This window comes from Pelodiscus sinensis, chromosome 1 (genome assembly GCF_052426305.1).
Source record: "Pelodiscus sinensis isolate ZL-2025 chromosome 1, ASM5242630v1, whole genome shotgun sequence".
Lineage (NCBI taxonomy): Eukaryota > Metazoa > Chordata > Testudines > Trionychidae > Pelodiscus > Pelodiscus sinensis.
In genome coordinates this window covers 359,066,785-359,087,841 of record NC_143052.1, presented here as the reverse complement: position 1 = coordinate 359,087,841, position 21,057 = coordinate 359,066,785, and the positions used below count along the sequence as shown (strand labels likewise).

The 21,057-nt window shown below is 52.2% G+C and overlaps 1 protein-coding gene across 1 annotated transcript; it reads left to right on the top strand.

Annotated features, from left to right (window-relative positions):
- The first annotated feature begins 4,037 nt into the window (after positions 1-4,037).
- On the top strand, positions 4,038-4,985 carry LOC142827853 (olfactory receptor 52E4-like). The gene has a single exon (XM_075923985.2). It carries the CDS (start codon positions 4,038-4,040, stop codon positions 4,983-4,985), a length of 948 nt encoding a protein of 315 aa, XP_075780100.2.
- The last annotated feature ends 16,072 nt before the right edge of the window (positions 4,986-21,057 follow it).

Genomic DNA, 21,057 nt, shown 5'->3' with positions numbered 1-21,057 from the left:
CCAACTCAGGGCCCAGGAGTTCTTCTCTCCCTTTGGGAAGGGCCTTAGTGGCTGTTTACTCCTGCAGCTGGAGGAGGAACACAGAAGTGCAGACATGGAAACAGAGACATTAACTAAAGTGACTGTGATCTCCAGACATTTGGCATCCAGATGCATTTTCTCTGGGAGAGGCTTAGCGATCCCCACTGGGACTACACTGAGCTATATTAGAAATGGTACAAACGCCTGTCTTGGCTCTCGGCGCGGGACGCTGCTGCAGACATTGGGCTGAGAGAGGTGCGGGACGCGGCTGCCTGAGGGGGATTCCCAGGGAAGACACGTCCCTCTCAGCACTCACAGGTACCAGCTCTTGCTCAGGGTCTCCCCTGCTCCACAGAAACAGCGCAATGTGGGGATGGTGCGGGAGAGGGTCAGTCTGTGATTCTCTCTGCTCTGCAGAGACACTGAACATCTCGGGACCCTGGCCACGGGGCACGAGTTCATTCCCGTACACTGGCCAAAATGTTCTTCTCCTCTGTGTCCCTCTCCTGCCCCCATCCCAGCTAGGGACCTCCAGCAGCCAGGCTGGGCCATGTGAGTGGCACGGCAGATCTGTGAGTCTGAGCGGGGTGAGTAGATGAGCGATACAAGGCCACATTCTGAGACCAGGGCCTGTCGTGTGATCAGGTCCCATGGAAAAACTCCCTCGTGGAATAAGGACTGAGGAAAGATCTCAGGAGCCAGCTGTGTGTGAATGCTCAGACACTGGCACCTCCTGCTCTGAATTACAGGGCTCTGGCTGTTAACGAGAGGGCTGGTAATTGGCTTTTATCTGATAGAAAGCCTGGGGATGCTAGGGCCCCCTCTGGAACAATTAGAAGAATTGCTCTGAACAGGTGGGACCTCTTTTCTCCCAGCTTGATTAAAGAAGTCAGCCGAGGTTGGTTTTGCCTGAAACTTTAAACAAACAATTCATTTGGAAGCAGACACCCAGTACGGAAAATTCCCATCAAAGGCAGAACATTTGGCAAATGTATCAAAACCTGAGGCACTCTACTGGCAGGTGTCAGGTGCCGTTAGCGACATGGGGGCCCACCGGCACCAGCCACAACTGCCCGTTCATTTGTGAATCCCGCTGAGCTAAGCACTTCCCTCCAGTGATGCCAGTGGCGAGGAGTTCCACAGGAGAAATATCGATTCTATAAACACATTTCCTTGACCAGTGTTCTACAGCTGGACTTTCCATCCCGCGATGTGATGGCCCCTTGTCTGTGTGCAGAGAGAGGCAGTGAATACCCATGCCTGATCTCATGGTTTTATGCCAAATTTGCAGTGTTGTGGGTCAGAAGGGACCGTTAGATCGTCCATCCTCCTGTCTAATCCAGGCCATTTGATTTCACCAAGTTACCCCTGTACTGAGCTCCACAACTTGTATTGAACTAAGACCTGCTCTACTCCAGGACTTTGCAACGCAGAATCATGGAGTCATGGGGTTAGCAGAGATTCATAGACTCCCAGGGCTGAAAGAGACCTCAGGACTCATTGAGTCCAGCCCTCTGCCCAAAGAAGGACCAACCCCAACTCGATCAGAGACCAGAGTTAGCAGAGACTGGAGGGTTCTCTAGTCTGAACCCCAGCCAGGATGCAGGATTGGTTCTGTCTAAACCCTCCCAGGCTGACAGGTATCATCTACCTCCTTTGGCAAACCTCTGCGGAAGGGGTTTCCCCAGCCTCCCCATGCGACTGTCCCGTTGTCCGCCCGTTCCTACAGACAGGAAGGGGTTTGTTTTGTTTTCGGGGTTTCTTTCGTTTCTGAGGTTTTATCTCAATCTGCCAGGCTTGAGTTTGAACCAGGGTCTCTTCTCCTGTGCTCTTTGCCTAGAGAGAACCCATTTCTTCCACTATTTGAATGGAAGCCTTCCCTGCGGCCCATGCTACAAAGCCCTCCTCTAAGGGCAAGGGCTGCATTCCCTGGCCCCAGAGGGCACTTTTGTATTAAAACCCAATAAAACACTGGCTGCGTCTAGACTGGCAAGTGCTTTTGCGGAAAAACTTGCCAGCTGTCTACTCTGGCCGCTTGAATTTCCGCAAAAACACTGACGATCTCATGTAAGATTATCAGTGTTCTTGCGGAAATGCTATGCTGCTCCCGTTCGGGAAAAAGCCCTCTTGCGAAAATGTATTTGCGCAAGAGGGCCAGTGTAAACAACTCAAAACTGTCTGGCGCAAAAAAGCCCCGATGGTGAAAATGGCAATCGGGGCTTTCTTGCGCAAAACCGCGTCTAGATTGGCACGGACGCTTTTCCGCAAAAAGTGGTTTTGCGCAAAAGCATCCGTGCCAATCTAGAAAAACGTTTCCGTTAAAAGCATTTCTGGAAAATCATGCCAGTCTAGACACAGCCACTGTGTTTCTATGAGCCCTGCTCACCAAATACTCCAGATTATTTAGGATGCCTGGCCAGAAAAAAAAAACTCTGCCGATCTTTGGAACACTTGCAGCGTGGATCTGAAATCATTTTGATTTGCCGCAGATCGATAATCAAAATAGTGACCAACAACAGACCTAGACGTATCCACGTAGCACCCCTGTGGGAATACCCGTGATCACTAACAGCGCCCCTGGCTATTTCTGAGACCTGTCTGCCAGCTTCTAATCCATTCCCAGTGTGCTCTGGTGATTCTGCACAGGGTTCCTTATGTAATCGAAATCTTTTCCACACACAGTCAAATGACTCAAAGAAATCAAAGTCTGAAGGATCGGTGCCGTTCCCCTGGTGAAACAATCTCGTATCCTCATTAAAAGGAGGTTTTTAGTCCCACTTGACCAAGCCCTGGCTGCGATGATTTAGTTGGGGTTGGTCCTGTATCGGGCAGGGGGTGGGTTCGATTATCTCTTCACATCTCTTCCAAGCCTGATCTGCTGTGATTCTATGCTATGGGCTGGCATTAATTGTACCCCTCCACTGTTTGAAGCTACTTCTGTTCCGAATTTTCCATCAGTATTTTGTCAACTCTTCTTTTTAAACTTTTCCTTTATCTGTTGTTTCATTTGAACTCAGTCCTGTCCTATACCCCCTCTCTCTCTTCCTATATGCACTCCCCTTTTCAGCTCTGCTGCCTGGTGACACACTTAGGGATCCAAATGAAATCAGTCATTTCCTAAACATGGTGTTCATACCTCTACCGGTTCTATTGTAGATGCTGTTCAACCCCCTCCTTGATGGCTAATGGGCTGGGTGGTATCTCCTCCCCTCAGATGTTCTGAGCACCTCGTAAGGCTTGTTCCGCAACGCAGAAACAAAAATGTTTCTTGGCTACATTTATATTTTTAACATTCACAATTTTCCGCTCTCCTTCTAGTAACTGGCCTAATCCTTTCCCATTATTTCTTTTGTTCTTAGCATACTGAATGGCCTTCTTGTTTATCCTTCGCCCTGCCAAGCACAGATTTTCAATGCTGCTTTAAAAGTTCCTCATCAGTTTTCCTAATCAGCTCAGTCAGAGACCTGAGTTAGCAGAAACTGGAGGGTTCTCTACTTTGAACCCTGCCAGGATGCAGGATTGATTCTGTCTTAACCCTGCCAGGATGATGGGTATCAAGCCTCCTTTAGAAACCTCTGCGGAAGGGGTTTCCCCAGCCTTCCTATGTGACTGTCCCTTTGTCCGCCCGTTCGTACAGACAGGAAGGGGTTTGTTTTGTTTGATGGTTTTTTTCTGGGCAACTGGATGAACGGGGATTTCCTGACAATGCTGAAGGGCTAGTTAGACTTTCAGTGTATGACGGGACACTAAAGGCCAGGCAGGATCCATATTCCTCTTTCCTGACAGTGCCTATTGAGCTTTCTCCCAGGGAAGGTGTTGGGAACACAGACCCGCGGAGCCCCCTCGGATTGGGACTGGCAGGCGGAGGGTTGGTTCTTTATCATTAATTTTCTCTCTATCATAAAATTGTCATTTTTCAAGGTGTGGAAAGAATAATCATCAGTTTCAACCATCGGAACAGCCTCCATTGGTGTCTGATCCTAACATTCAGAGGTGGACACAGTGTCCTCTGCTCCATGTCAGATTCCAACAGAAGTGTCTTCACCAACCCCTCCACCTTCATATTGCTGGGAGTCCCTGGACTGGAGGGGGCCCATGTCTGGATCTCCATCCCCTTCTGTGGTCTATACGCCATCGCCCTCTTGGGGAACTTAGCCATCCTGTTCATCATCAAGATGGAACCAAGACTCCATGAGCCCATGTACTATTTCCTCTGCATGCTGACCGTCACTGACCTGGTCCTGTGCACGTCCACCTTGCCCAAAACGCTGAGCATCTTCTGGTTCAATTCCAGGGAGATCAGTTTCAGTGGCTGCTTCACCCAGATGTTCTTCATTCACTCTCTGACGGTGATGGAGTCCGGGTATTGTGTGGCCATGGCTTTCGATCGCTACGTGGCCATCTGTGATCCACTGAGACATTCCACCATCCTGACAAACTCCATGATGGTCAAGATTGGCCTGGCCGTGGCACTGCGTGGCATCATTCTCATTCTGCCCTTTCCTCTCCTAGCCATTTGGTGGCCATATTGCAGAACAAATATCATCTTCTCCACACACTGTAAGTATATGTCTGTGGTGAGCCTGGCATGCGGTGACATCCGCATCAGTAGCTACTATGGCCTCTTTGTGGCATTAGCTGTGATGTTTCTGGATCTGTTTCTTATCGCTGTGTCCTACACCCAGATCCTCAGGGCCATCTTCCGCCTCCCCACCAAGGACGCCCGGGTCAAGACTTTTGGGACCTGCAGCTCCCACCTCCTTGCCATTTTAGCCTTTAATATCCCAGCTCTCTTCACCTTCCTCACACAATATTTTGGACAGAATATGCCCCATCATGTCCACATTATCGTGGCCAATGTCTATCTCCTGGTGCCCCCCATGCTGAACCCCATCATCTACGGGGTGAGGACCAAGCAGATACGAGACAATTTGGTTCAGCTCTTTACTCCTAGGAAGAAATAAACATTTTGTCGTGGTGCTTCAGCTTTCCCTCTGAGCTCTGTGATATCCGTCACTGGCTGGTGACGCAGTGCCGGGCATCTTCCCTGAGTCAGCCGGGGTACATATACATTACACCCCTTTTTCGGAAAAGGGATGTAAATTAGACGTATCAAAATTGCTAATGAAGTGGGGATTTAAATATCCTGTGCTTCATTAGCATAAAAATGGCCACCGCTTTTTTCCAGCACGGAGCTTTGTCGGAGAAAAGCGGCAGTCTAGAGGCTGATCTTTCTCTAAAGAAAGCCTTTTCCAATAGCTCCTGTATACCTGCCAACCCATCTAGATTCCTAGAATCCCAGGGTTGGAAAAGCCCCCAGGAGTCATCGAGTCCAGCCCCTGTCAGCCGACAGTCAGGGCAGTGTGTGTGTGTTTGTGTGTGTGTGTGTTACTGAGAAAAGGTTTAACGTCCATGTCTTTACCGCTAGGACCGGGGTCCCGTCGCAGAGGGTAGCCAACAGGCTGACAGACGCCCCAGAGTTTATAGGAAGAGCTTATTACATCTCAGATTTCAGCTGCTAGGACACAAGATCCCTCCGCAGCAGGCAGTTTAAGGAAGACTGAGAGATGCCCCAACGGATCTGTCACCTGGGAGTGACACGATCCAAAACGCCCAAGCTCTTCCTATACCTGTCCCTTACGACCGGCTAAAGTTCTTTTAAATTGTACTTGGTTCTGTTACAGCAACTGAAGGAGTCAGGTTAAAACTTAAACAGTTACAGGTTTATTAAAAAGACTTATAAAAAGCATATGGTTACAATGGCTATTGCTCTATTTCTTAACTGCTAGCAAATATAGATCTTAAAAATGGATACAAAGAAAATAAAGATAGAAAATAGAAATAATGGTACCAAGTGACAGCTTAATCTTTAAAGAGCTCTACATCTCTGTGTACACTTAAGACAAAGGACCACATCCAGGTACAATTTTTACCCCCTTCTGTGCCTCTCATCTCCAGCGGGTCAAGCCAGGGCCGGTCCCTCAATTCCTAGGAAAGACGAATACGAGGTGGGCGTCTCCGTGGAACCTCGGGAGGTCAAACACCTAACCCGACCAGCAGGTAGATGGTAGATTGATACTCAGAGTAAATGTGCTGCTGGACCCATCTTTATACCCCTGGGGGCCCGTATCCTCTTTCTTATCTAAGATGCCGAATTGTACTGGTCCGTTTTGTGGCGCCAGTTCTTACAAGCAAGTTTCAGCTTAATTTACACTTGCAAGAGAGATAACTAAATTGTGACTTTTTTACTGGGCGAGAGATATGGGTGGCTGTGTGTTCATATCAATATGGGTTTTAGTCAAGGACACTCCTCGGCAGCCTCTTGGTCAGCAATTGGCGTATCTCCGTTTACAGCCATTCACGGTCACTGAGCCTGCATATCCAGGCAATCAAAAATGAATGTTACAAGGGGGGTTCCTGTCTGGCTACAGCCCCCTACCCAAAACAGGACCAACCCGAACTCAACCATCCCAGCCATGGCTTGGTCAATCCTGCACATAAACACCTCTAGGGATGGAGATTCCACCCTTTCCTAGGGAACCCAGCCCAGCGCTTCACCACCCTCCTAGGGAAATAGTTTTTCCTAATATCCCACCTAGACCTCCCCCACTGCAACTTGAGCCCATTGCTCCTTGTTCTGCCATCTGTGTCCTTTGTCACAGCTGGAGACCCACTTGGCTGAGTAGTGAACAGGAGCCCACCCTCAGTCCTCCATTAAATGATGCATATGGAAGAGTCACTTTGGTCCCATGCAGTTCCCAGCTGTGGCTCTGCCCTGCTGCCCTAGCTTGTGGATTGGGCCAGGACCAGGGACTTCTATGGGGGAGACACCCCCACCCCCATGGCAGAGTTTGTGGCCACGATTTTGTTCATCCAAAGCAGAGGGAAGCTGCAAGCCGGAACTTGGCAAGAACAGGGCTGATATTGCAGAAACACTCAGACCTAAGAGACATGTCTTGGTACCAATACAACCCCGCAGAGAAAAAGCACCTAAAGACCAAGGTTCAGGGCTGGATCTAAACTGACAGCACGAATTATAGGAATCGAAGCCCCTTGTACAAGGTCATGGAAGTAGGTAACGTCAGAGGGTGGCATGCTGATACCTCCAGGGTGATGTCACATGTTTGTACCTGTGTCTAAAAGTGCACCTCACAGAACGGTCTGTCTAGCCGAGGGGGCAGTGCGGACATCCATACCATTGACTGAGCTAGTCCATTGTCACAGGGTGTGTGACGGACCGGGCCAGGTCTGGGCACCACTGAGGGCGTCCGCTCAGGGCAAGTTGATCAAAACCAGGGCTCCTTACAGCCCCTGACTGGAGACCTTTCCCAAACAGGCCACACACCAGTCACACCAAGCGCTTTAGCTGCCAATCCGGCCAGCAGGAACCTCACGAGCAAAACCCCTTAGACACTCCCGCCCTTCCTTGTGCCACAATCATCCCTGGGCCTACAAACAGGTGAGGGGTTATAGAACCCAATCTCACCTACCCTGAACTGGTTCTTCCGGACCCAAAGAACCAACCACAGATCCCCGGTCTGTTTACACTTTGGATCTTACCTACAAGATCACGCTGGGCCAATCCTTTAGAATTTAAAATCTAAAGGTTTATTAACAGAAGAAAGAAAAGGTGGAGATTGAGGTTGTTAAGGAGAATACGTCACACGCACCAATCTCCCAGGTCTCAATGCAGGCTCTCAGTTATAAACTGCCATCTTAAGAGTCTCTGGTGTACATCCTATGTCAGGATGGGCCAACGCTTCTTCCCAGCTCGCTGTTCCTCGCAAGGCTGCATCTGGGATCAGTAGCAGGGTTGAAGACAAGATGGAGTCCACCTCATGGCACTTATATATCTCTCCTGATGCCCCCTAGCCAGAGCAGGTCACATGGTCGAGTGACCTGTCTCTATTTCACATGCCGGCAGCCATTTGCTGATTTTCATGTTCCTAGATGCATTCCTCAGATGTATATTGGCCACCTTGAGAGCCATTGTCCCTGGGACTGTGCTAATTAGCATGGTCATTCATTTGGACAATCCTCCTTTACAACAGGCAGTGCAGGCCAGTACCAGCACAGAGTTCATATACACAACTCCACATACAGACATTACACAAGTACATGAGTAGCAGACATAGAATCAGTAGGACATAAGCTTTCATTTGACACTTCATATGGCCTGCTTAGTACAGACTTTGGGGCAAACATCCCTCCCGCCATGAGTACAGCAGCGATCTGGCTGCTCCCCCTAAAATCCAATAACGTGACAGGGTACAGATGTAGAGTGGCTGAGCAGTAAGTCTGTTAGCTGACAGCTATTTCTGCACTTCACTTGCACTTCAAATGTGGCCGGGTGCTTTCGATCCTTGTGACTCTGTGGTCATTGGGGCTCTTGCGGAGTCTCACGCAGGGTCTGCAGAGAGACAGGTGAGCCAAAGCATGGAGATGAACGTGCACCCTGGCTTGAGCCGGAGACCTGCACCGGACTGGCCACAGCAGAAAGCAACAGCCTGATGGGTTTGTTGAGTTTAGAAAAGAGAAGATTGAGGGGGGACGTGAGAGCTGTTTTCAGGTATCTAAAAGGGTGTCACAAGGAGGAGGGAGAAAACTTGTTCATCTTGGCCTCTGAGGACAGGACAAGAAGCAATGGGCTTAAACTGCAGCAAGGGAGGTTTAGGTTGGACATTAGAAAAACGTTCCTAACTGTCAGGGTGGTCAGACACTGGAATAAATTGCCCAGGGAGGTTGTGGAATCTCCATCTGTGGAGATATTTAAGAGCAGGTTAGATAAATGTCTATCAGGGATGGTCTAGACAGTATTTGGTCCTGCCATGAGGGCAGGGGACTGGACTCAATGACCTCTCGAGGTCCCTTCCAGTCCTAGTATTCTAAGATGCAAATGGCGCAAAAATGGATAATAAGTAACAGCTGCCCCAAGGCAGGAAATTCAGCCTTGGTGGGCCAGACAGGCATCAAGGCCCAGGGACAAGAGAGCCAACCTCTGCTGCAGCCTGGAACAGCAGGTCCAGGTACTTGAGCCAAACTTTCAGGGCCCAGCTTGACCAAGCCCAGGCTGGGCTGGTTGAGTTGGGGTTGGTCCTGCTTTGGGCAGGGGGCTAGATCTCGTGAGATCTCTTCCTACTCAGCTCATCTCTGATTCTATGAAAACGCCCTGGCTGTCCTGCCTCTCAGCACCCACAGCCGCCGGGCCCCCAGGCCTCCCTCGCTGTCGGCAGAAGGAAACGCACTGTCTGTGCAGAGTTCTGTGGGGCAGCCCAGCACCCAGAGGAACCCTGAGCTCTGAACATTTTCTTCCAAATCATGAATAATTTTCAAACACGTACAAAGCCACAAATTAGAGCAGCCAATTCCTCCCTGACTCAGCCCCGGCCCAGGAGTTCTCCTCTCCCTGTGGGAAGGGCCTTAATGGCTGTTTACGCCTACAGCTGGAGGAAGGACACAGAAGTGCAGACATGGAGACAGAGACATGGGCTAGAGAGTCTCTGATCTCCAGACATTTGGCATCCAGATGCATTTTCTCCCTCAGAGGCTGAGCGAACCCCACAGGGACTGTCCAGGGCTGAGTTATAAACAGAGCAAACGTCCATGTTGACTTGCCGCACGGGACGCTGCTGCAGACGCTGGGCTGAGAGAGGTGCGGGACGCGGCTGCCTGAGGGGGGTTCCAGGGAAGACACGTCCCTCTCAGCACTCACAGGTACCAGCTCTAGCTGCAGAACTCCCCTGCTTCACAGACACGGCGCAATGTGGGGATGGTGGGGGAGAGGGTCAGTCTGTGATACTCTCTGCTCTGCAGAGTCACCAAATATCTCGGGGCCCTGGCCACGGGGTACGAGTTCATTCCCGTACACTGGCCAAAATTTTCTTCTTCTCTGTGCCCCTCCCCTGCCCGCATCCCAGCTCAGGACCTCGCTGGGCCATGTCAGTGGCACGGCAGATCCGTGAGGCTGAGAGGGGTGAGTAGATGAGCGATGCGAGGCCACTTTCTAAAGCCTGGTCCTGTCGTTTGTTCAGGTACCACTGAGGCAAAACTCCTTGTGGAATAAGGACTGAGGAAAGATCTCAGGAGCCAGCTGTGTGTTAACACACAGACACTGTCGCCCCCTGCTCTGAATTACAGAGCTCTGGCTGTTAAAAAAAGGGTTGGTAATTGACTTTTATTTCCATCCCTGGAGATATTTAAGAGCAGGTTGGACAGAAATCTGTCAGGGATGGTCTAGATGGTGCTTGGTCCTGCCGTGACAGCAGAGGACTGGACTCGATGGCTCTCGAGGTCCCTTCCACTTCTAGTGTTCTATGCTTCTATGCTTCTATGATCTGCAAGAAGGCATGGGAGCATGATTCCTTCTCTCTGGAACAATTATGAATATTGTTCTACACAGGCAGGACCTCTTTTCTCCCAGCTTGATTCCAGAAGTCGGCTGAACTTGGTTATGCCTGAAACAATCAATTGGACTGGAATCAGACACCCAGTGTCAGAAATTTCCAATCAAAAGCTGAACATTTGGCAAATGTATCACAACCTAGAACTGAGGCATTCTAATTGCAGGTGTCAGATGGCGTCAGCGACATGAGGGGTCACCGGCACCAGACACAACTGCCCGTTCATTAGAAGATAGGATACACAAAGAACAAGTTAAAAATCACTTAGGAAAGTTAGAGGTCAGCAAGTCACCAGGTCCTGATGAAATGCATCCCAGGATACTCAAGGAGCTGATAGAGGAGGTATCTGAGCCTTTAGCTATGATCTTTGAAAAATCATGGCAGACAGGGGAGATTCCAGAAGACTGGAAAAGGGCAAATATTGTACCCATCTATAAAAAGGGGAATAAGAACAACCCAGGAAACTACAGACCGGTCAGTTTAACGTCTGTCCCAGGGAAGATAATGGAGCAGGTAATTAAGGAAATCATATGCAAACACTTGGAAGGTAATAAAGTGATAGGGAATAGCCAGCATGGGTTTATGAAGAACAAGTCATGCCAAACTAATCTGATAGCTTTCTTTGATAAAATAACGAGCCTTGTGGATAAGGGAGAAGCGGTGGATGTCATATACCTAGACTTTAGTAAGGCATTTGATACGGTCTCGCATAATATTCTTATTGATAAACTAGGCAAATATAACTTAGATAGGGCCACGATAAGGTGGGTGCATAATTGGCTGGATAACCGTAGTCAGAGAGTTGTTGTTAACGGTTCTAAATACTGCTGGAAAGGGATAGCAAGTGGAGTTCCGCAAGGGTCTGTTTTGGGACCTGTACTGTTCAATATCTTCATCAATGATGTAGATATTGGGATAGAGAGTACGCTTATTAAGTTTGCAGATGATACCAAACTGGGTGGGGTTGCGACTTCTTTGGAGGATAGGGACATAATTCAAAATGACCTTAGCAAGTTAGAGAAATGGTCAGAGGTAAACAGGATGAGGTTTAATAAAGAGAAATGCAAAGTGCTCCACTTAGGAAGGAACAATCAGTTCCATACATACAAGATGGGAAGCGACTGTCTAGGAAGGAGCATGGCGGAAAGGGATCTAGGGGTCATAGTGGAGCACAAGTTGAATATGAGTCAACAGTGTGATGCTGTTGCAAAAAAAGCAAATATGATTCTAGGTTGTATCAACAGGTGTGTTGTAAGCAAAACTCGTGAAGTCATTCTGCCGCTCTACTCTGCACTAGTTAGGCCTCAGCTGGAGTACTGTGTCCAGTTCTGGGCGCCACATTTCAAGAAAGATGTGGAGAAATTGGAAAGGGTGCAGAGAAGAGCGACAAGAATGATGAAAGGTCTAGAGAACATGACCTATGAAGCCAGGCTTCATGAACTGGGCTTGTTTAGTTTGGAAAAAAGAAGATTAAGGGGGGACATGATAGCGGTTTTCAAATATCTAAAAGGGTGTCACAAGGAGGAAGGAGAAAATTTGTTCCTCTTGGTTTCTGAGGACAGGACAAGGAGTAATGGGCTTAAAGTGCAGCAGGGGAGGTTTAGATTGGACATTAGGAAAAAATTCCTAACTGTCAGGGTGGTCAAATATTGGAATAAATTGCCAAGGGAGGTGGTGGAATCTCCCTCTCTGGAGATATTTAAGAACAGGTTAGATAGACATCTGTCAGGGATGGTGTAGACGGAGCTTGATCCTGCCTTGAGGGCGGGGGGCTGGACTCGATGACCTCTCGAGGTCCCTTCCAGTCCTATGATTCTATGATTCTATGAATGCTGCTGAGCTAAGTACTTTCCTCCAGTGATGTCAGTGGTGAGGAGTTCCACAGAGTTCCCAGGGAAGACACTTCCCTCTCAGCACTCACAGGTACCAGCTCTTGCTGCAGAACTGATTTTATAAACAGTTTGTGTTATAGGGTCAGACTTTCCATATGCTGGAACGGTCCCTCATTTCTGTGCTATGAGACACAGTAAATATCAATTCCTGATCTAATTCCTTCATGCATCAGAGGAGACCCATGCATCATCCACCCTCATTTCTTGTATAATCCAGACCATTTGATTTCACCAAGGACAATTTTACCAGAGGTCCACAACTTGTATTTCACTCAGGCCTGCTCCCCACTAGGTCTTTATGTGGTAGAATCATGGAGCCATTGGACTAGCAAAGACCACAAGGGTTGGCTAATGTGACTCCCTGCCAAGATGCAGGATTCGTTCTGTCTAAATCCTTCCAGGTTGATAGATGTCCAGAGTCTTTTGGAAAAACTCCAGGGATGTAGCTTCCACAACCAATTTAGGTGAGTGTCCCATCGTCCTCCTGTTCTTACCGATAGGAAGGTTTTGGTTGGTTGGTTGGTTGGTTGGTTGGGTTTGTTTCTGAAATTTCACCTAACCGCCATGTTTCTGTTTCAACCATGGACCCATCTCCTGTGCCCTGGGGCAAGGGAGAACAAATTCCCTCCACTTTAGTCTTCACTCACAGGTCAATGTTTTCTAACCTTTCATCATTCTTGTTGCTCCTCTCTGGACCTCTCCACGTCTTTCTTGAAACGCGGTGCCCAGAACTGGACACAATACTCCAATTGAGGCCTAACCAGCGCAGAGTAGAGCGGTAGAATGACTTCTTGTGTCTTCTTCACAGCATTCCTGTTAATGCATCCCCGAGTCATGTTTGCTTTTTTTGCAGCAGCATCACACTGCTGACTCATATTTAGCTTGTGGTCCACTATAACCCCTAGATCCCTTTCTACCGTACTCCTTCCTGGACAGTCGCTTCCCATTCTGTGTGTGTGAAACTGATTGTTCCTTCCTATGTGCAGTACTTTCCATTTGTCCTTATTAAATTTTGTTCTATTGACCTCAGACCATTTCTCTAGTTTTTCCAGCTCAGTCTGAATTATGAGTCTCCATAGCACTTGCAACTCCTCTCAGCTTGGTATCATCTGCAAACTTAATAGGCGTACTCTTTATGCCGATATCTAAATCGTTGATGAAGATATTGAACAGAACTGATCCCAAAACAGACCCCTGCAGAAGCCCACTTTTTATGCCCTTCTAACAGGTTTGTGAACCATTAATAACTACTTTCTGAGTTATCCTGCCAGTTATGCTCCCACCGGAAAGTAGCCCTATCTAAATTGCATTTCCCTTGTTTATTGAGAAGAAGGTCATGCGAGATTGTAGGAAGTCTTACTAAAGTCTAGATATACTATGGTCACTGCTTCTCCCTCCTCACAAGGCTTCTTATCAAGCTACCAGATTGGTTTGGCATGATTCGTTCTTTACAAATCCAAGCTGGCTGTTACGTATCACCTTATCATCTTCCAGATGGCTGTAGATGAATTCCTTAATTACTTGCTCCATTATCTTTCCTGGCACAGAAGTTAAATTGCCTGGCCTGTTGTTTCCTGGGTTGTTTTTATCTCCCTTTTATAGGTGGGCACTTGATTTGCCCTTTTCCATTCTTGTGGAATTGTCAAGAGGCCGCCCGCCCGGGCCGCCGCCTCTCCTGTTGGCCCCTAGGTCGCGCTCGGTATACCCCGTGACTCCGGGTCACCGGGCGGAGTGGGGGGTCCGGGCCCGCCCTCTCTCCGGACCCCGACCCAGGGCCCTGACACTGGGAGGTGCCCTCTCAGTGGTAGCAGGGGGGGCCGACACCCCAAAACGCCCCTGCTCTCGGGTTACACGGCCCGCCCTGGGTCTTGCTCCACTCCGCCGACCCTCACTGCTCCGGGTACCCGCTTGTCTCTGCGGGCTCCCCACTGCCTTGACTGTCTCCTTGCCTGGCTCCCGTGGCTCGTTCCTCCCTCGCTCGGGCCCCTCCTCCGGCTGGCTCGGCTGCCGCAGGTCTCACCCCCGCCGCCGCTGGCTCCTGCTCCGCCGCTGCCGGCTCCTGCACCGCCGCCGCTGGCTCCTGCCCAGTCGGGTCCACTGGTCCCGCCGGTTCCGCCCGTCCCGCCGGTTCCACCCCCCTTCCCCTGGCCTCCCCGGCTCCTTTTATCCCCCCTCCCCTTGCCGTCCCTGGCGTCGCTCTTCCGACGTCATCACCGGCGCGCCCCGGCGCCGCGTGATGACGTGTCCCTCTGCCCCCGCTCGGGCCTGCCGCGCTGATTTCCGGCTCCGCGGCGGCCCCGTCTGCCTCGCTCGAGTGGCGGGGTTGCTCCACCCCGTCACACACCTCCCCCCTTTGCAAAGTTCCTACACCCCCCGGTTGCTCGTCACCCGGCAACCGTGAGAGGCAGTCTGCATTCCCATTGTCCTTGCCGGGTCTGTGTTTGACTTCGAAACGAAAAGGTTGTAAACTTAAATACCACCGCATTATCCGCGCGTTATTGTCCTTCATGGTCTGCATCCACTTCAGGGGCTCGTGGTCCGTCACCAGCGTGAAGGCATTGCCTGTAAGGAAATAGCGCAGAGAGTCTATGGCCCATTTGACGGCTAACGCTTCCTTTTCAATCACTGCGTAGTTTTTTTCCCTAGGGAACAGCTTGCGGCTCAGGTAGGCTACGGGGTACTCCGTGCCCTCTTCCTCCTGCGCGAGAACCGCTCCGAGCCCCACTTCGGAGGCATCGGTTTGTAATATGAATGGTTTTTCGAAATCAGGTGGCCGTAATACTGGCCCTGACATCAGGCACTGGCGGAGTGCCTCAAAGGCCCGCACCCCTTGGGGCGTCCACACCACCCTTTGGGGGCGATCTTTCTTTGTAAGGTCTGTTAGCGGGGCCGCCAGTGAGGCAAAGTGGTTTATAAACCGCCGGTAATACCCCGCGAGGCCTAAAAACTGTCGGACTTGTCGCTTGGTGTGGGGCCGAGGGTAGTCTCTAATGGCTTGTACCTTGTCCAGCAATGGTTTTAACCGCCCCCTCCCCACCGTGTATCCCAGGTACGATACTTCCCTGTTTCCGAATTGGCACTTCTTGGGGTTTGCCGTGAGTCCTGCTCGTTGGAGCGCCCGCAGGACAGCTTCCAGCTGTTGCAGATGGTCCTCCCAAGTCCTACTAAAGACGACAATGTCGTCTATATATGCCGTGGCGTATTCGCGGTGGTCTTCTAATATCTCGTCCATCATCCGCTGGAATGTAGCTGCCGCGCCGTGCAGCCCGAATGGCATGGTGACGAATTGGAAAAGCCCAAACGGGGTAGCGAACGCTGTCTTCTCTCGGGCTGCCGGTGCTAAGGGTATTTGCCAATACCCCTTTGTGAGGTCGATTGTCGACAAGTATTCTGCCTGCCCCAACCGTTCCAGCAGCTCGTCTACTCTGGGCATGGGGTACGCGTCAAACTTAGACACGGCGTTCAGCTTACGGAAGTCAATGCAGAAACGTGTTGCTCCGTCCTTTTTTGGCACTAACACGATGGGGCTCCGCCACTCACTCCGCGATTTCTCCACTACTCCCCACCGTGTCATGTCCTGCAGTTCCCTTTGGACTGTGTCCCACAACTTCCGGGGGATGGGGCGCACTGGGTCTCGAACCTTTTTTCCCGGCTCCGTGGTGATTTCGTGTTGTACTAGGGTCGTCCTCCCAGGTCGGCTCGTTAGGCTGGCCGCTGCCCGTTGCAACACTGCCCGGAGTTGGCCCTGCTGAACCTGATTTAGCTCTTTCCCCACAGGGCTAGCTGCCCAGGTGACTTCTTCCTCGCCCCAGGGCCCAAACTCGATCTCTGTACTCAAGGCCTCTGCTAGGGGCTCTTCCCGTGGTACCCACCGTTTTAATAGGTTGATGTGGTACACCTGGCTTTGACGGTGCCTACCCCCCACTTGGACTTCATAGTCTACCTCTCCGATCTTTTTAATGACCCGGTACGGCCCTTGCCACTTGGCTAACAGCTTGGACTCCCCTGTTGGCAGCAGCACCAAGACCGGGTCGCCCGGACTGAGGGTCCTCGGCCGTGTCCCCCTATCGTAGTGGCGGGCTTGGGTTTCTTGAGCTTTCTCCAGGTTTTCCCGTGCCCACCTCCCTATGGTCCTCATACGGTCCCGTAGCTTTATTACGTATTGGACGGCCCCCAGTGCGGAGGACGTCTGCTCCTCCCACCCTTCCCGCACTAAGTCTAGTATACCTCGCGGCCGCCGGCCGTACAATAGTTCAAACGGCGAGAACCCCACCGATGACTGTGGTACCTCCCGTACCGCGAAGAGCAGGGGCGGAAGCAGCTTGTCCCAATCGTGTGGATCATCCTCCACCAGTCGCCGTAGCATCGCCTTCAAAGTTTGATTAAATCGCTCGACGAGGCCGTCCGTCTGGGGGTGGTAGGCCGCGGTGCGGATCTTCTTTACCTGCAGCCAGTTGCATAGCTCCTTCATTAGCCGCGACACCAGATTCGTGCCCTGGTCGGTCAAAATCTCCTTTGGGAGTCCAACACGGGCAAACATCTTTACGAGCTCGTCGGCTATCGCGGCTGCAGTGGTTTTGCGTAGGGGCACGGCCTCCGGGTAGCGCGTCGCGTAATCGACTACAACCAAAATGTACTGATGCCCCCTCCGGGTGCGCTCCAGGGGTCCTATCAGGTCCATGCCTATTCTCTCGAAGGGTTCCGATACCAGCGGCATGGGCACTAGGGCGGCTCGGGGTACCCGGGCCCCAGAGGTCCGTTGACATTGCGGGCATGACCGGCAGAAATCCTTAATGTTCTGGTACACCCCTGGCCAATAAAACCTCTGGAGCACCCGCTGCTGCGTTTTCTCGGTCCCCAGGTGCCCTGCCCAATGGTTGTTATGGGCCATCTCCATCACCCGCCACCGATACGCCTTCGGCACGACCAATTGGGTTGCCCCATCTCCTAGCCCCGGGACCCGATACAGCCGATCCCCCTGGATCTTGAAATATGGGCCTTGCTCGGGCCTCTGCTCGGCCTCCTCGCCCTCCCCCGGGGTGCTCAGTGCGTTCTCCCATGCGTGCTGTAGCGTCGGGTCTTCCCGCTGCAGGACTAGGAAATCGCCCTTATCGATCTCTAGGGCTGCCAATGACTCTCCCCTCCCCGGTTCCGGCGGGGGCGGCGGCCCCGCGTCCTCCTCCTGGGTGGCCCATGCCTCGTGCGTGCCCCCCTGGTCGCGGGGGTCCCATTCCCCCAGGAGCCGCCGCAGTCCGGGCCAGTCTCTGCCCAGTAACACGGGGCAGGGTAGCCGGGGTGTTATTGCTACTCGCAGATCCCCGCCCTGTTGCCCGTCGTGTATCTTCACCCAGGTCGTGGGGTACGACCTAGTGTCCCCATGCACGCATTTAATCCACACCGGGGTTCGGGTGCGCACCCCTTTCCCTAGCGCGTCTCGCCGCACTAGCGTCTGCCCGCACCCCGAGTCCAGTACGGCTTCCACTGCCTCCCCATTTAGGCGTACCTGCCCCGTTATACGGGCCCGGCTTACCTCCGCTCGCGGCCCTCTCTGGGGTTTGGGCTGTCCGAACGTGCAGTCCATCATGGGGCATTCCCGGCGGAAGTGGCCCTCCTGGCCGCACTGGAAGCACGTCGGTTTTACTTGGGGGCCCGGCGCTTCTTCCGTGCCCCTTTCGGCCCCGGTCCGTGTTTCCACTCTCTCGCGGTGCTCGGCCCCGCGCCATACTGGGGCTAATCGCCGTTCCGGCCCTCGGGTTGGGGGGCTTCTGGCCCTGGGCCCTGTGTTGCCCCGCCCTTCCTTCCCTCTGGGGCTGGGGTCTCCCCGACCCGCCGGGTTGGTCACGGACCCTATCTTGCCGTGTCCTACTGGTGCCTCGGCCGCCATGAAGTGCTCCATGAGCGTCACGGCTTCTTCCATAGTCCCGGGCAGGTGTCGGCGTACCCATTGCTGGCCCTCTGCGGGAAGCACCTGCAAGTACTGCTCAAGTACCACCAGGTCCGCCACCTGGGCTGCTGTCTTATTAGATGGCTCCAGCCACCGCAGCCCGGCTTCCCGGATCCGCTGGGCGACCGCTCGGGGGCGCTCCCCCGCTCCGTACTTTGCTGCTCGAAACCGCTGCCTGTACGTCTCTGGGGAAATGCCCATCTGGTCGAGGATCGCCTCCTTGACCTTGTAATAGCACAACGCGTCGCGGTCCGATAAGCTTCGGTAGGCAAGCTGCGCCGGGCCGGACAGGTAGGGGGCGAGTATCGTAGCCCAGTGCTCCTGGGGCCAGCGGGCTGCTATGGCCACCCGCTCGAACGTCACTAGAAACGCTTCGGTATCGTCCTCCTCCCCCAATTTGGCGAGCCTGATGGGTAGTCGTACTGGGCCCGTCAGGTCCTCCTCCCCCTCGTCGGTGGGTCCCGCCGGCCTTGTTCCATCCCTCAGCTCCCGAACTAGCTGTTTCTGCTGCTCCCTAAATTCGGCTGTCAGTTGCCGCAATGCCTCTGTCTGTTGCCTCTGTAATTGACGCTGGCTATCCACCAGCCACTCCACGATTTTGTCCCCATCCATGGTGCCTCAACCTATTCGGGGTGGCAATGGAAATGGAAGAGGGGGAAGGGACCAAAACCGACAGAAAAACGAGGCCCCTCTCCTCCTGTGCCCTCCGTTACAGGGCCGCCGGTGCCCACATTCTCCACCACGTGTCAAGAGGCCGCCCGCCCGGGCCGCCGCCTCTCCTGTTGGCCCCTAGGTCGCGCTCGGTATACCTCGTGACTCCGGGTCACCGGGCGGAGTGGGGGGTCCGGGCCCGCCCTCTCTCCGGACCCCGACCCAGGGCCCTGACACTGGGAGGTGCCCTCTCAGTGGTAGCAGGGGGGGCCGACACCCCAAAACGCCCCTGCTCTCGGGTTACACGGCCCGCCCTGGGTCTTGCTCCACTCCGCCGACCCTCACTGCTCCGGGTACCCGCTTGTCTCTGCGGGCTCCCCACTGCCTTGACTGTCTCCTTGCCTGGCTCTCGTGGCTCGTTCCTCCCTCGCTCGGGCCCCTCCTCCGGCTGGCTCGGCTGCCGCAGGTCTCACCCCCGCCGCCGCTGGCTCCTGCTCCGCCGCCGCCGGCTCCTGCACCGCCGCCGCTGGCTCCTGCCCAGTCGGGTCCGCTGGTCCCGCCGGTTCCGCCCGTCCCGCCGGTTCCACCCCCCTTCCCCTGGCCTCCCCGGCTCCTTTTATCCCCCCTCCCCTTGCCGTCCCTGGCGTCGCTCTTCCGACGTCATCACCGGCGCGCCCCGGCGCCGCGTGATGACGTGTCCCTCTGCCCCCGCTCGGGCCTGCCGCGCTGATTTCCGGCTCCGCGGCGGCCCCGTCTGCCTCGCTCGAGTGGCGGGGTTGCTCCACCCCGTCACAGGAATGTATCCGGACCTCCATGACTTTTCAAAGATGATAGCTAAAGGCTCAGATACCTCCTCTATCAGCTCCTTGAGTATTCTAGGATGCATTGCAGCAGGCCCTGGTGATTTGAAGACATTTATATTCTCTAAGTCATTTTTAACTTGTTTCTTTTACTATTTTAGATTTTAAATTGTATCCCCTTTCCTCTGGCATTCACTCTGTTAGTCATGCAATCACCGTCAACATTTACACAGTCCTATCCTATATTTGCACTTATTTTTAGCTCTTCTGCTGCTCGATTGCACACTTCCAGCTCCAGGTGAAATCTGTGACTTCTGAAGTAGTGTGTTCATGCCTCTAAGGTTCTATTGTCGACGCTGTTTAACCCTCTCCTTGGCAACTAATGGGCTGGGCAGTATCTCATCCCCTCAGATGATCTGTGTGTCTTATACAGCTTGTTTCCCAATGCAGAAGAAAAAATATTTCTTGAGCAAATCTACACTTTTAACACTCAGTTTCCCTCTCTCCCTCTAGAAATTGGGCTAATCCTTTCCCATTATTTCCTTTGTCCTTCATGTATTGAATTTCATCCTTAGCCCGGGCAAGCATGGATTTTCCATGCTGCTTTAAAGATTCCCTATCTATTTTCATACTTCTCAATATACATTATGGCTGTGTCTAGACTGGCAAGTTTTTCTGCAAAAGCAGGTGCTTTTGCGGAAAAACTTGCCAGCTGTCTAGACTGGCCGCTTGATTTTGCACAAAAGCACTGACTTTCTACTGTCTGAAATCAGTGCTTCTTGCACAAATACTATGCTGCTCCCGTTCAGGCAAAAGCCCTTTTCCGGAAATGCTTTTGCGCAAAAGGGCCAGTGTAGAGACTTGAAAACTGTTTTGCTCAAAAAAGCCCCAATGGCGAAAATGGCGATCGGGGCTTTCATGCGCAAAACCACATCTAGATTGGCACGGACGCTTTTCCGCAAAAGCACTTTTTGCGGAAAAGCGTCCGTGCCAATCTAGATGCTCTTTTCCGCAAATGCTTTTAACGGAAAAACGTTTCTTTTAAAAGCATTTGCGGAAAATCCTGCCAGTCTAGACGCAGCCTATGTGCTATCTATTTTTGCTTGGGCCATTTTTACATGTTCCCTTCTCCTCCCTTCACCTTCACTGCTGTCCTCAGTTAGCAAGATTTTATCCAAAGCTGTCTACTTCCTTTTCCACGTGACCTTGGATTTGTAGCTATTTCATAATGTCTTCTAAACTAGCTCCCAACATTCCTCCGCCGTTCTGTCGAAATGTTTCCACCCAATCACCTTTGCAGACAATTGTCCTCAGCTTGAAGGAAGTAGCCATTTTGAAGCACTATTGAG

Excerpts from the sequence above, each read along its gene's own strand:
- LOC142827853 (XM_075923985.2), top strand. The coding sequence starts at position 4,038 with ATGTCAGATTCCAACAGAAGTGTCTTCACCAACCCCTCCACCTTCATA.